At 45.7% G+C, this 16,202-nt stretch overlaps 1 protein-coding gene across 1 annotated transcript in view; it reads left to right on the top strand.

The window, feature by feature from the left end:
• Window positions 1-16,202, top strand: part of MYO1E (myosin IE) — a 232,332-nt gene that overhangs the window by 201,052 nt on the left and 15,078 nt on the right. Inside the window, exons 23-25 of the mRNA XM_032297293.1 lie at window positions 8,943-9,089; window positions 10,983-11,140; window positions 12,881-12,973. Of these exons, the coding sequence (XP_032153184.1) occupies window positions 8,943-9,089; window positions 10,983-11,140; window positions 12,881-12,973 (398 nt within the window). The remainder of the gene's footprint in view (window positions 1-8,942; window positions 9,090-10,982; window positions 11,141-12,880; window positions 12,974-16,202) is intronic.

Consider the following 16,202-nt stretch of genomic DNA (forward strand, 5'->3'; position numbering starts at 1 on the left):
CTAGGAGTCCCCCCAAAGTCCTCCCATGCTAAGAACTCCTAGACTAGGAGTCCCCCCAAAGTCCTCCCATGCTAAGAACTCCTAGACTAGGAGTCCCCCCAAAGTCCTCCCATGCTCAGAACTCCTAGAATAGGAGTCCCCCCAAAGTCCTCCCATGCTAAGAACTCCTAGAATAGGAGTCCTCCCAAAGTCCTCCCATGCTCAGAACTCCTAGAGTAGCAGTCCTCCCATGGTCAGAACTCCTAGAGTAGAAATCCTCCCAAAGTCCTCCCATGCTAAGAATTTCTAGACTAGGTTCCACTGATAGAGGAAGTCCTCACAATCTGTGAACACTAAGAATGGAAGAAAGACCTCCTTGAGCCCCGTAGCTTCCTCCAAGAATTGTGTCCCTGGGCCTCTGAGGCTAACACTCTTTAGTCAGGAAAAGCTTCGGGCCTTTGCATTAAAGCAGAGATGTTCAGCTCTCACGTGAACATGGAACTGGGACACCTCTCAAGCTCTTACTCCACACAGAAGACAAAACTGCTGCGCTTAGGGGAAAGCAGGGGTTTTATGCACTCAGGCATCTGACCTACCAAGCTGGAAATCCTAGCTCCAGTCTGATAATCCAAAGCAGATTTCCAGCTGAGTCCATTCTTGCCTGTGTCTCTGTGGTTTCTGATTCTATCTGTTCCTAATTTCCCTGGATAAAGGGCCAGGCGGTGCAGTGAAGTTAAGTGTTTAAAACATGCCAACTCAGGATGTGGTAAAGTTGCTAATCACGTGAGTCCACAGTGTCCCCTTTGCAACCCCCACCCTCAGGCAGGTCTCAAGGCCAGTGGTTTTTTGGGTTTGGTTTGGTTTGGTTTTGGTTATTTTGAGACGGAGTTTCACTCTTGTTGCCCAAGCTGGAGTGCAATGGTGCGATCTCTGCTCGCTGCAACCTGTACCTCCTGGGTTCAAGCCATTCTCCTGCCTCAGCCTCCTTAGGAGCTGGGATTACAGACATGCGCCACCATGCCAGGCTAATTTTTTGTATGTTCAGTAGAAATGGGGTTTCACCATGTTAACGAGGCTGGTTTCAAGCTCCTGACCTCAGGTGATCCTCCCGCCTTGGTCTCCCAAAGTGCTGGGATTACTGGCGTGAGCCACTGCACCCAGCCCATTGGTTTTTTTTTTTTTTTAATTTTTTTTTATTTTTTTGAGAGACAGGGTTTCACCATCTTGGCCAGGCTGGTCTTGAACTTCTGACCTAGTGATCCACCTGCCTCGGCCTCCCAAAGTGCTGGGATTACAGGCGTGAGCCACCGCACCTGGCCCCCATTGGGTTTGTTTTTGTTTTTACTAAAGCTCTACGTATTGACTGGTTTTCGGATGGTCTTCCTGAACATTGAGCTCACTGGCTGGGTCCCAACCTGAGCGGGGAAGTGCCTGCTGGCCACACTCTTCCTGGCTAGCCAGGCCCTGAGGCTGCCCTGGGAACCCAACAGGAAGATCCTTCTTTGTCACTGCATGGGGAACTGCCATGGCTGGACTAAGCCAGGTTGGCCAAAACCTGCTTGGCAGGCACTGTAGGTGAAAGTCAGGAATTCACAGCTCTAGGGCATGTGTAGTCGCCGTGCTGAGAGTGACTATCGCTCTTTCCATTATTGCCCAGGTCTGTTTCAGTTCCTCAGACCCCTAGGGGAGTGCTCATGACTGGGACCATAAGTCATCCTAATTGAGCTACATTTGTGTGGGATTTTTGTTTTGTTTTTTGAGACAGAGTCTTGCTCTGTTGCCCAGGCTGGAGTGCAGTGGTGCAGTCTCGGCTCACTGCAACCGCCGCCTCCCGGGTTCAAGTGATTCTCCTGCCTCAGACTCCTAAGTAGCTGCTATTGCAAGTGTGTGCCACCATACCTGCCTAATTTTTATATTTTTAGTAGAGACGGGGTTTTGCCATGTTGGCCAGACTGGTGTCGAACTCCTGACCTCAAGCAATCCACCTGGTTCAGCCTCCCCAAGTGCTGTGATGACAGCATGAGCCCCCGCACCCAGCCTTGAGTTACACTTGTATCAGGCACTTTGCCGCTTACTGTCTCACTGATAATTCCTTGAGGGCGTTGTCGAACAGGGGCTTAGGGAACTGTTCACACTCAGATTTCTTCCTTTTATTGTTTTTTGTTTGTTTTTTGTCTTCTTTTACAGCCTCTGGAGATAAAATGTCTCCTGGTAACACTAGCTTCTTTTTCTTCTTCCTCTTTGGTATTCATCACCTGGATGGTTGCTTTCTTGCGGCTTTTCCTTTTTAAAGGATATAAAATGAGGTACTTAGCCTAAAAGTTTCTCTGAGTCTAAGGGAAAAATAAGTGTGAGTCATTTGAACTTGTGATGTCTGCATATTGCAGTCACTGAACCTCACACTTGCCAACATGAATAATAGTGTTCCCTCATTTCTTTATACTTGAGTTAGGCCAGTAATCAGGACCAAGTTAGGAAAGCAACCAGAGGGTGATATGTGTGCAGAGTCGAACCCAGAGTGGAAATTAATTCTGGGACCAGACTACTGAACGTGCATGTGTGTTCTCAAAATACTTCAGTACTGGCACAGAGAAAGATTTTAACAGTTGTCTCGTACTTCGGGAAAAAAGCCGCAACATCTGTATGTGTTTTTAAGATGTAGTAAATGAGGTACTTAGCCTAAAAGTTTCTGAGATTGACCAGTTGACTATTGGCTGGAATGACAGCACCATATGGCCTCCTAGTTAACGATTTATCAAGGATCCCATAAGCTTGGTCTTAGCCCATCTCTAACTCATAACTAATGGCAATGCACAGTGGGCCTCAGCTCCCCATTCAAACCGTCCATTTAGTAACAATTATGAGACAAGAAGGGAAATGTGAGCATGACTAAATATTTGGTGTGAAGAATTTATTGTTTACTTCTGTAGGTGAGATAATGGTTTTGTGATTAATTTTATATACAGACTTTATCATATAATGATATATACTGAGACATTTGAGGATAAAATAAAGGCTCAGCACAGCAGCCCATGCCTGTAATCCCAGCACTTCGGGAGACCAAGGCAGGAGGATCACTTGATCCCAGGATGTTTGGGACCTGCCTGGACGACATAGTAAGACTCCGTCTCTACAAAAAATGTAAAAATTAGCCAGGAGTGGTGGTGTGTGCCCATGATCCTGGCTACTCAGGGAGCTGAGGTGGGAGGATTGCTTGAGCCCAAGAGGTCAAGGCTGCAGTGAGTTATGATCACACCACTGCACTCCAGCCTGGGCAACAGCGTAAAACCCTGTCTCAAATAAAAAAATAGCCTATTTTTTACTTTGGTTTAAAATAACCTGGAAGTTACTTTAAAGTGGAAGCAAGGAGAGTGAGACTGTAGATCACTGTGATTATCCGTGGATTGATGACTGAAATCTGCTGACATGTGGTGGTTCATGCTACACTACTTTTTTTTTTTTTTTTTTTTTTTTTTTTTGAGTCAGGTCTCACTTTGCCACCCTGGCCAGAGTGCAATGGCGCAATCTCGGCTCACTGCAGCCTTGACTTGCAGGTTCAAGTGATCTTCCCGTTTTAGCCTTCCAAGTAGCTACAGGCATGCTCCACCACTCCCTGCTACATTTTGTATTTTTTGTAAAGACAGGGTTTTGCCATATTACCCAGGCTGGTCTCCAACTCCTGGGCTCATGGGATCCACCCGCCTCAGCCTCCCAAAGTGCTAGGATTATAGGCATGAACCACCACACCCAGCACTACTATCCTGCTTTTTTACAATTTAGAATTTTCCATAACAAAATATTTTTCTAATTCTCCAGTAGACATTAAATTTTTAGAAGTTTTTATGTTTTCTAAGCATACTGATATATGTCTTGCTGAATTATGGTTAAAATTTTTTTTTGAAGTTTTCATTTACAAGAAAAAATAGGATCACAACAGGTAGTAATAGGGCCAATAGGTCAGAGAGATACTTAGACTAGAGTTTGTCAAAGAGACTCCAGGATAATTTGATCAGGAAAAATCCTTATTTAAGTAAAAATTAGGCTGGATGTGGTGGCTCACACCTGTAATGCCAGCACTTTGGGAAGCCAAGGGAGGCAGATCACTTGAGGTCAGGAGTTCAAGACCAGCTTGGCTAACATGGGGAAACCCCCTCTCTACTAAAAATACAAAAAAATTAGCTGGGCACAGTGGTGCGCACCTCCAATTCCAGCTACTTAGGAGGCTGAGGCAGGAGGATCTCTTAAGACAGGGGCGGAGGTTGCAGTGAGCCGAGATCACACCACTGCACTCCAGCCTAGGCAACAGAGCGAGACTCTGTCTGTCTCAAGTAAGCATACATTAAAGTGAAACACTGATGCCTACATTTCTGCCTTCATTGGAGACTTGGGAAGAATGTCAGGAGGTAACACACCAATACAGAGTTGAGACAGGATTTCTTCTTTTTTTTTTTTTTTTTTTTGAGACGGGGTTTCACTCTTTTTGCCCAGGCTGGAGTGCAATGGCGCGATCTCGGCTCACCGCAACCTCCGCCTCCTGGGTTCAGGCAGTTCTCCTGCCTCAGCCTCCTGAGTAGCTGGGATTACAGGCACGCGCCACCATGCCCAGCTAATTTTTTTTTTGTATTTTTAGTAGAGACGGGGTTTCACCATGTTGACCAGGATGGTCTCGATCTCTTGACCTCGTGATCCACCCATCTTGGCCTCCCAAAGTGCTGGGATTACAGGCTTGAGCCACCGCGCCCGGCGAGACAGGATTTCTGAGGCTTCTGGTGGCTGCTGGCAGAAGGCCAGGCATGGGTTTTTGAAGAATCCTCCCAGAGCTGCTGCTTGTTCAAGTCCTGACCCGGTCCCCTTCTTATTTGAAAAACTCAGTTGCAGGAAGGGTGACCACAGGTGTAATGGCCCACGTTCTTGGCTTTGCTATTGTAGGTATTGAGTTCTGTGCAATGGAAGCTCTTACTTGGGGCTCTCTGATGAGGCTTCTCATGTTTCTTCTCATCTGGTAGCTGACCACCAGAAGGATGAGACCACAAGTTGTGTGGCTGCCTATCTGGGTCAATAGATTTTCCAGTACTTATCTCCAATTGGAAAAACAAGCCGTTAAGAGAGTGCTTTAGACAGAGGCTCCAGCTCTCTGGCCACAACATTCTTGCCCAGAATGTGTCCTTGCCTAAATCCCCGAAACTTTCAGGCAGTCACAACAGCCCACTTCACTCACTGCCTGTTCCGCTGACCTGGGCATTACTGACATCTTGTCTTGCTATGGCCTGTAAGCATCAGGAACCTGGAAGTTGTCAGCACCTACCTGGTGCTGAGCCCTGGTGTTCAAAGGTGGATGAGGCACAGTCACTGCCTCAGGAAGCTCCTCTCATTCTGGAAGGCGGAACAGACAGCTGAGTAAACATGTGCCTTACTACAAGTGTTCCCAGTGTGATTGAAAGGATATTCCTAAGACAGAGGAGAGAGGGTCTTTGCACCTGCGGGTCAGGGGAAGCTTCTTTGAGTTGGACACATCAGTGCTGAAGCCTGCACCTGCGTCCTGGCTTTCTCAGAGAAGAGGGTTCTGAAACTGGTGCCACTGGTTTCTCTGAGTGGTAGAATTCTGGGCAAGGTTTATTTTCTCCTTGATTCGCCTCCGTATCTTCCAGTTTACTAAAAGCAGCATCTATTTCGTAATCAGGAAAGACTTATAAAAGCTTAAATATAGGCAGGGCTATCCTTGGAAATTGCCTTTTCAGCTTTTTTTTTTTTTTTTTTTAAACTCCTTTAGGACTTTCCTTAGTGTTTTGCAACTAACATTTCTGTGAAGAAATACCAGTTAAGAGTAAAACAAGATTTTCTAGTGTTGTCAGCAATACAACAGTAAGCCACAAAGACGGAGGAAGAAAAAACAAGATCTCTTCCTAGTCTCTAGTTCCAAACCAGAGACTAGGAAGAGATCTGTCAACACAGGGTACGGCATCAAACATCTGTAAGGAATTGCAGCCTGAACGTAGGAATAAGTCAGGGGTGACGTCCAAAGATAAGTCTGACTTTTTAGAATCAATAAACAAAAGCTTTGTTTTCAGGTCCAGGAGCATGGGCTGAGGGAGAGTAGAATGAGCTGAAACCCTGCCTGGATCACGGAAGGGAGGGGATTTTGGATTTGATGGATAAAGTCAAAGTGTCCAAACACATCTCTTCTCATTTCCAGATTCATGCTGATAATTGACCTTGAAGTTCGGGCCTGCTTGTTTTTTTTTTTGTTGATGGTAATGAAAGTGCTAACAAATCTAAGCACATTAAACCACTCAAGGTGACTTAGGTTGAGCTCATTTAGCCCCGTTGAATAATCACCATCCTGCCAAAGTTCAGCCAGGCAACCAGGCATGGCCAGACATGCCAAAGAGAGCTTTGAGCAAGCAACCAAAACAGGAAGGAGTTTCATTCCTCACCCCAAAGGCCGAAAAGTGGAGCTTCTTGTTTTACTCTGGTCTGTTGCATGCACTCTACCTAATTCAGCCGTGTTCTTACACCTGGGCTAGGGTGCTAGGAGGCTTAGACTTTATTAATTCAAAATGACGTGGAAGAGCTCTTTTGAGCAGCTTTTCAGAAATGCTTTTTGGAGTTTTGGATTGCTAGCTGTGCCTTTAAAGGAAGGAGGAGGTGTCTGTCCCCAGGACTGTAGAACTGGCATGTTGGCCCTGAATTGCCTTTGCATGTGCTGCGGAGTGAAGGAGATGAAAACTGCGTGTTGTTTAAACCACTGGTTGTCAGGGTTTATCCTTGATCCCATCTATCACAGGAGTGGGCAAGAAGCATGGCTGTGATGTGGGGGGTCTGAAAACAAACATCTGAGGTAATGATAATGATCGGGTGCTCCACCCAAGTGGCCATTATTTGTCCAAAAAACACTGTAAAGTATTCTGACTTCACATCCAAGAGAAACTCTTTGGCTGCTCTTCAGTAAGCTGGCCGTGGAAGGGCCGAGCTCCTCTCCCGGACGCTGGCCTCTGGCTTCCAGTGAACTCCATTCACCCTCACAGCCCCACCATGGTTTGTGCATGCTGCCATTCTCCGCCTTTCCATCTACTTATGCTGTGGTCCTTCCTTCAACCTCTTTTTCTCCTGTGGATTACCAAGATCCTTTCCTGTAGGAGGACTGAAAGTGGGTAATTTGTAAACCGTAAGAATTCAATTTTTACAATTCTAGCGAGCGGGAATTCCAAGATCAAGGTGCAGGCAGATCTGGTGTCTGGTGAGGGCCCACTCTCTTTGTCACATATGGTGTACATGGGAGAAGGACAGAAAGATCAAACCACTCCTCATGACTCTTCTATAAGGTCACTAATCCAATTCATGAGGACCTCTTCCTTATAACTTAATCACCTCCTTAAGGCCACACTTCTTAATGTTAGCACATTGGTGAATAAGTTTCAGCATCAGACCAAGGTAGAGGCTATGGCTACAGCTACTGGCTCCATCAGCTCCAGGTCACTTGCTCCCTCTTTCAGCCCAGAGAGAAGGTTCCTGACAAGCCTGGGCTAGTCCACCAAGATTCTCTGCCCAAGGGAGCCCTGTGATCCCAAGAAGGGCCCGCCCCCTACCTTGACCTATGAATGGGGCTGAACAGGGGTACCACAGGAGTTTCCTTTTAAATGGGTCAGATTTTACATGGAAGGAGGATCCTGGGTCTTGAAGACTGTCTACAGCTCAGTCCTCCATGTGGTCCCCTTGCCTCATCATCTGACTTTGTCACAGCCCCAGTAATCCCACTGGTGTGGTGATACCAGGAGCTCTGAGAGCAGAGCGGAGCTCCTGAGCAATGCTGCAGGGCTCTGGGTATTGAAAGAACCATGTATGTGGCACTTGGAGAGACTACAATGTTACCATGGTCGATTCATTGAAGCAGGTTTGCCTAATTTGTGTCCAGTGTCTGCGAAGATGCTTGCAATCCCTAATGAAATGTCATTCTTCAAAGGTTTGTCTTTGGTATTTGGCAGTGGTACTTGGCGATACTGAATTTACATTATAGCCTTTGGGGTGGTGGGCCCATTCATCTGAGTGATCAGTCTAACAGCTAGAGAATACAAATTCTCAATTACATACATGTTGTCACTTTCCACCAAGCCCAGCCAGGCCTGAAGATGGAACTGTGTCTCGTCAACCTCCCCTGACCACCAAGCATTTCCGTGGAGCTGGGTGTACCTAGCGTCTCTCTGCCATCCCCCTATAGTTCTTAACACCTGCTCCCCTACAGGAATAAATTCCTCCACAATCGCACCCTGTCCAAACATGCAGTTCCCACAAAGGTGTGTTCTTTCCTTGTCCGACAAAATTCATTAGCTTGAATGTGATGATTTTTGCTTGTTAGCTGTTTGTCCATCTGGCCTTTACATCTCTGAACTTGGATGTGTCTGTACGTTCTAATAGCACCTGGCTTACAGTGTCTGCACAGCACTGTTTGCCAGAAGGTTCTTAATAAGTACCTTGAAATCCAGGACGTTGACTTCCCTCTTGATAACAGAGCTTATAATTCTTCAACTTCAAATTTATTACAGTAACTACAACTATATCATAAATTATACTAAGTTGGAACTTAAATGTAGAGTTACTCCTTTTCAGCCACATTATATTCATAACTTTCTGGATTTTTATGATCTTAAAAACATAAGTTGGATTTTAAAATGGATTTTTTTTAAATTACGGACTAAATGGTCCTTAAGATCCTGATTTTAAAAATCATGCAGAAGAAATACTTTGATTATGCTTTTGTCGGGCTATAAACTTCCTTTGAAAGCAGATTTCAGCAATCTCATTATGTGATTCATTGTTGGTTTTTGTTTTAAAGATTATTAATTATAGAAAGAAAGACTGTAGAAACTTAGCACTGTCTTGAAGGATTTTTAAAATGGAAGGAAAAAAGCAATAGGGTAAACAGAAGCACAGCTTTCACCAAGTGTGTTTGTCCTATCTCTTTACAGTACTATGCAGGATGACATTTTTATTCTCCATGAACAAGAATATGACAGTTTGCTTGAATCTGTCTTCAAAACTGAATTCTTAAGCCTCTTAGCAAAGCGTTATGAGGAAAAAACCCAGAAGCAACTACCTCTGAAATTCAGCAATACGTAAGTCCAGATCTGGGGCCCAGACTTCTGCGTACAACTTAAAAGGGGCCTTGATCACACCTCTGGGATTCAGGATGGGGCTGGGGGAGGCCTGCGAGGAAGAGAGCAGGGTCTGGCTGGCCCCAGTGGAATCTTAGAACCTGCAGAAGACAGTCTGGATGGTAGTCACAGACTTTGAAAAGGTTACTTTTGCATTTCTGTGAAGTAATGACTTCATAGACTAGTATATTTTATCATTTAGACAAAAAACACCTACATGAGGCAGAGATAGGCAGATTTTTATGCATCACCAAAAAAGGGGGGAGGCGGTTTATTTAGTAGAGCAGCAGGAGTAGAATCAGCCTGGAAGGAGATGAAAGTGACAGATGTGGGGGCTTGAATTCCCCAAAGCAATGCATAATAAAACCTATTGGTAGGGCCTCTAGGGGCTTGAGGACTGTGGGTGGCCAACATATTGTGTAGTGGCTCACCTTCCTTTCTTTTTCTTTTCTTCTTTTTTTTTTTTTTTTTTAAGATTGTTCTGTTGCCCAGGCTGGAGTGCAGTGGCGTGATCTCAGCTCACTGCAACTTCTGCCTCTCAGGTTCAAGTAATTCTCCTGCCTTAGCCTCCCGAGTAGCTGGGATTACAGGCACCTGCCACCATGCCCAGCTAATTTTTTTGTATTTTTAGTAGAGACGGGGTTTCACCATGTTGGCCAGGCTGGTCTTGAACTCCCAACCTCAAGTAATCCACACGCCTCAGCCTCCCAAAGTCCTGGGATCACAGGTGTCAGCCACCACACCCAGCCTCATTTTCATTTCTTTTGGCAGCGTGGTCTAATGGACAAGGTACTGGCATGCTGTTGACCTTCTAACCTCCTACTTGCTGAGTAAGAGTTATTTACCTAGCCTGGGCAATAATAGTGAGACCCCATCTCTACAAAAATTTTTTAAGAATTAACTGGGTACAGTGGCGCACACCTGTAGTCCCAGCCGCTCGGAAGTCTCAGATGGGAGGATACTTGAACCCAGGAGGCAGAGGTTGCAGTGAGCCGAGATCACGCCACTGCACTCCATCCTGTGCAACACAGCAAGACCCTGTCTGAAAACAGAAACAAAGTTATTTAACTTTGCTTTTTAAATTTCCTCATCTATAAAATGCGAATGTCCTCCATCTCTTCCCAGCTACAAGAATGAGGCCAAGACAAAGCCTTAATATGATGATGAGGGAAACTTTTAATAGGCAACAACTTAAAATTAGGCTTTTTCCTTCTTATGACATGAGAAAATATGAGTTTAAAAAAGCAAAATAAAGATCACATGATGCAGGCATTTAGGCAATACGGAAGCTTGAGAACTGGCTGGGGAGTTTGGGAATTGTGGGTAAATCCTGCCTTCTATTTGGATTTTGGTTGCTAGTATGTGATGGGAGAAGAATAGCACTGGACTAAATGAAGCCAGGTTCTGTGCTAAGGAGTCTTCAAGCTGGCTTGTGTCTGGCATCTCTCAGTCCTTCCAGCTGTCGCTGCGTGACACAAGCACAGAACCAGGGCCAACAGCTGGAAGCACAATGACAGCACTGCAGTGTGACCTCGAAATTGTCCTTCTCTGTTGCCTCAGCAGACGCCCTGGAGACCACCTGACAGAGTGGCATTGGCACATTAGTGAGGTGCCTCTCTCACCACCTGGTGTCTCATGGTACGGGGCCCCAGATCCTCCTGCTTCTGGCTCAGTGTCACACAGCGACAGTGCCACCCCATAGATGCGGTGCACATCCTCAGGGTCCTGAACCTGGTGGAGATTGTCTGGTCTTGCCTCATGTTTACACTTTTCCAGCAGAACTCTCTGGTGAGATCTCTGAGCACCATTCTCACTGCTTCATTCAACGTGTTAACTCCAATGTGCTTTTTGCAGGCTTGAACTGAAGTTGAAAAAGGAGAACTGGGGTCCCTGGAGTGCGGCGGGCTCCCGGCAAGTGCAGTTCCACCAAGGCTTTGGGGACCTGGCTGTTCTCAAACCCAGTAACAAAGTGCTGCAGGTCAGCATTGGACCTGGACTGCCCAAGAACTCCCGTAAGTGCCCCACGGGCGCCGTGGGCAGAACGGCCGCCACTCTCCGAGCGTCTTAAGCAAATGCTGAAAACACGTGCACAGATGTGGGGGCTGAGAATCAGTACACCTTCTGCTTCCTAGGGCTCAGGCTTTCTTCAGAATGGAACATTTCAAACTAAAGCAACAGCAAGGAAAATGAGCAGGTTAAAACTTTCTGAGGTATATAGTACTTACATATCAGTACACCTGGCATGACAATATTGTACTTAAATCAAAGTTTATTAGCTTCAAGTTTCCCTGCCCTTTCCAGTCAGATCTTGTCCACAATACAAACATCATCCTCTATGCCGGCTTTAAAGAAATTGGGCCAGGCACAGTAGCTCACACCTGGACTCATGGCACTTTGGGAGGCCAAGGCCGGACGATCGCTTGAGCCCAGGAGTTCTAGACCAGCCTGAGTAACATGGCAAAACCCTGTCTCCACAGAGAAAAAGAAATATACAAAAATTAGCCAGGCATGGTGGTGCACGCTTGTAGTCCCAGACGCTCAGGAGGCTGAGGTGGGAGGATGGCTGAGCCTGGGAGGTCAAGGCTGCTGTAAATCATGATCATGCCACTGCATTCCAGCCTGGGCGACAGAGCAAGACCCTGTCTCATTTTAAAAAAAGAAGAAAAAGAAAACCACACACACTCACTCACTCTCTCTCTCACTCTCACTCTCTCTCTCTCTGACAGAGCGAGACCCTGTCTCATTTAAAAAAGAAGAAGAAGAAAATAAAACACCACACACACTCATACGTACATGCCCTACCTCAAACCCCACTCTAACTCCTTCCCTGGCCTTTGATTCTTTCTGTATTTATAATTGATATTTATAAACTTATGTTTATAATACCTAGCATAGAATAATCATATACTGTGTATGCATACACTGTGATATTGTTCTAAAATTTAGCCTGTGTGCAATCACACACATGAAGATGCCATATATAAAATAACTGTTTCTAGGCTGGACGCAGTGGCTCACACCTATAATTGCAGCACTTTGGGAGGCCAAGGTAGGTGGACCACCTGAGGTCAGGAGTTCAAGACCAGCCTGACGAACATGGTGAAACCCCATCTCTACTACATACAAAAAGCTAGCCAGGCATGGTGGCATATGCCTGTAGTCCCAGCTACTTGAGAGGCTGAGTCAGGAAAATTGCTTGAACCCAGGAGGCGGAGGTTGCAGTGAGCCGAGATCATGCCATTGCACTCCAGCCTGGACAACAGGAGCGAAATTGTCTCAATAATTAGTTAGTTAATTAATTAATTAAATAGCTGTTTCTGAAATCCATCTGCTAAGGTATACCTTAGCATGTTCTCTAACATATTAATGCAGTACCAATAAATGCAATCATATCTTTATAATAAGTGGTGTTTAGAACATGAATGCAAATGTTAAAATGTTCCATCTGTCTTTTTTAAAAGTCTGCAAAAATAGAACACCTCTGTAAGATTATCAGTCCTTCTTTAAAAGCCACTGTCTCTAACATTTCAAAACTGTACCTCTGTGAACCTGTCCTCCGGCCCCTCCCACCGTATAGCTACCGTTGCATCCTTCCCTCACTGCCCCTTCTCTGCTGCACCTGTTCTCCTGCAGAGCCACCTGAGAACTGGATTCTAAGTCTCTCAAAAATTTTGCATATGCAAAGAACCACGAGGAGCCATAAAACCAACCAGTAGCACTGATTTTAACTTTGTCTTGCTTGTTTATTTCAGGTCCTACCAGAAGGAACACTACCCAAAATAGGGGTTATTCCAGTGGGACTCAAAATGCCAACTACCCTATGAGAGCTGCCCCTCCTCCCCCAGGTAAGCCAGCCATGTGCCATAGTCTCAGACCACTAAATCTGGACCCATAACCTATAAATTATGTTTGGGAAGAAACCCATTAGCAAATCAATGCACACATATTAACCAGGCATGGACCATTTCAGTGCCGGATGTATAACACAGCAGCCCTACTTGAGACCTCCAAATTCAGGAAAGTAGGAGTCAGTGAGCCTGAACTGCGGCTGAGTTCACAATCTGGATTTCATTACCTCAAAATATTACTCCCTTAAGGAAAGGCTTCTGACAGAGAGAAAGGAGTTCCTTGTCCGTGACCATCAGACTTGTCAGCTTTTAAGACATAGGATGCTGCTTTATGGAAATAGGAGTTTGTCAGGTCTCACCCCACTACCACTACCCAGCTCTGGCCAAATACCACTACAGTAGTCCCCCTTATCCTCAGGGGATGCATTCCGAGACCCCTAGTGGGGGCTTGAAAATGTAGATGTTACCAAAACTCATCTATACTTTTGCAGTTTGAGATTTCCACAAAACTAGCAGGAATTTTTTTCCTGCTTCACAATATTACAGATAGAAGATTTGTTTTTACTATGATCTTATGTTTTTACTATGATCTTACTCTGTATACAGGTTTTTTTCCTTATTCGGTTGAGAACTTTCACCCTTTCACTTAAAGGAGGCACTTAATGGGTTCTCTTTGGCATATCCGAATCGCCAGCATCCTGGGGCCATTGTGAAAAACAAGACAGGCGGGGCACAGTGGCGCATGCCTGCAATTCCAGCACTTTGGGAGGCCAAAGTGGGCGGATCACCTGAGGCCGGGAGTTTGAGACCAGCCTGACCAACATGGAGAAACCCCGTCTCCACTAAAAATACAAAAAATAAGCCAGGTATAGTGGTGCATGCCTGTAATCCCAGCTACTCAGGAGGCTGCGGCAGGAGAATCACGTGAACCTGGGAGGCGGAGGTTGCGGTGAGCTGTGATCGTGCCACCGCACTCCAGCCTGGGCAACAAGAGTGAAACTGCATCTCAAAAAAAAGAAAGAAGAAAAGAAAGGAAAAACAAGATGGCTGCTTAGTGACTGATGAGGGGTAGCACACGCAGCACGGATAGGCTGGGCAAAGGGATGATTTGTGTCCTGACGGGACAGAGTGGGATGGCACACAACCTAAACCTTAGGAATTGTTCATTTCTGGAACTTTCATTTCATATTTCCAGAAGAAAAAATTAAAAAGACACTTCTTTAGTCTCTGGAATCTCACAGTTGCATGGTAAGGTATGGACCCTGGTACCCAGCAGTGAGAAACTAATTCTCATTTTTTTTGGAGTCCCCATCCTGCCTCGACCTGGCCCTGTCTCCTCCTTTTCCCTGAAGAAAATCCAAGCACAAAGGAACTTCAGAGCAGTGCTGTAGTATCGTATTACTGCAAGTGTACTGGTTCCAGTGGAGAATTCCGGCCACGTCCACCTGGAAAGCTCGCTGGCCTCAGCTAGGTTGGCTAAAGTAGCCTCAGATCAAATGAGGCCACAAAGTTTCTGACCTTGAGCAGGGCTCGCTAACTCTCTAAGTGACAATTCCTTCGTCAATAAAATGAGACAATGGGACCTGGATCCATTCGACCAGCACTTCTCAAACTGCCTGTGGTGAAAGACCAGGGGCTTTAGAGGGGGTTAAAAAAAATTTCCAGTCGATCACAAACCATATGTTTGTATGATATAATAAAAATGAACTAGTAGAAGAATGGAATTTTCAAAGTATATATAAGCCAAAATTTCTTATCATAAGATTCAGCAAGCATGAAATAGATCTGTCAAACCGCCATGAACGTGTCTAAATGCTTACTCTTAACTTCTGACCTTATTGTGGACAAGGGGATCTCGAGCAGCATGTGGGGCAGCCGCTGTGGGGACCCCACTTTTATCACTGGGTATGTGACATCCCGAGGGCATGTCACACTCTTAAGATGCCCCTCTCCTTTCCTTGGGACCTTATGCAGCAAGAGGGATCCTTCTGCCCTCCCTCCGTTCCCCCGCTCCCAACCCTGTGGGAGTCCATTCGGCTCTCACTGACTGAAGGACGAGTTAAGATGAAGAGAAGCTGTTTGCTCCAAATGTCTAGTTCTGATCTGGTCTGGTGGCCTGTGGGAGGAAATTGCTGGAGACATGGCTAGATGAAGAGCCACCCTCTTGAAAGCTCCGAGAAAACCGTGGTTCAAAGAAAGAATGCTACTTATTATTACCGGACAGGAAAAACCCTATTTCTGCAATAATAAAGATGTATGTCAGAGCTGGAAGCGACCAAGCGGATTCTGGACCAACCTCGTGGTTCTTTCATGAAGAACTGACACTCAAAGATCGGCTCTCTTGCTCATGATCAGTGTAGGTGTCAGAGGCAGAGCCACAACTGAACCCCTAGTCTTTCTTATAAAAGCATCATCATCCCATTGGTACCAAAGAGTTCTCTTAATTTGGTTGGAAGAGTTTTTTGGGTGGAGTTCACCAAAGTGGGCCTTGAATAGTCTTACTATCTTTCTCCACTCAGCTCGGATCTGTCAGTGGGAGAATGAATAAGGGCCTCTTGATACATAGCATGGTATGCTGATGGCTGATTCAGCCAAGACGCATGGTTTGGAGCACGTCACTGTATCCCATTACTTATTGGCTAATGCGATTTTAACACAGCCGTGTTCAGCTGAGACAGCTTGCTCAGACAGACTGATCCAACTGGGTGGCCACATTTCCCTTGCCTGTGTGGAGCGCCCCCTCTGCCTTACACAGCATGCTCCTTGCCATGGATGCCCAAGACTGACCCCTTGAAAATTTATGTCCAGCTGTTTAAACAACTGCCTGCCAGCCCTCTCGAGTCATAACCTCATAATTTTTCTTAGGCCTAAGAAGGTGTCTCCCAGCCAGCTGTAAGGTTACCTTTTCTTACTGTGGGCTTTGAATCCCAGGAAATCTGGGGATTCTGTCATCACCAAGCACATGCTGAGTGTCCACTGTGTTCTGGGCACATCCCGGGAAGTTTACCACACTTTGTTTTACATGTTAAATACGTACAATTTTATTTGTGAGTTACACCTCAATAAAGCCCAGGAGTCGGGGGAACAGTGCATCAGCTCTAATTCTCACAATGTGTTAGCAGTGATGCCTTCTATTTTTTTCAAATGGGGAAACAGACTCAGAAGTTAAGTAAGCTGCACTTGACTAGTACATGGAAAAAATATGGAGAGACTTTTGGCAAAGGAT

The sequence above is a fragment of the Sapajus apella genome, unplaced genomic scaffold (genome assembly GCF_009761245.1).
Source record: "Sapajus apella isolate SASKATOON/1434 unplaced genomic scaffold, GSC_monkey_1.0 scaffold37, whole genome shotgun sequence".
Classification (NCBI taxonomy): Eukaryota; Metazoa; Chordata; class Mammalia; order Primates; family Cebidae; genus Sapajus; species Sapajus apella.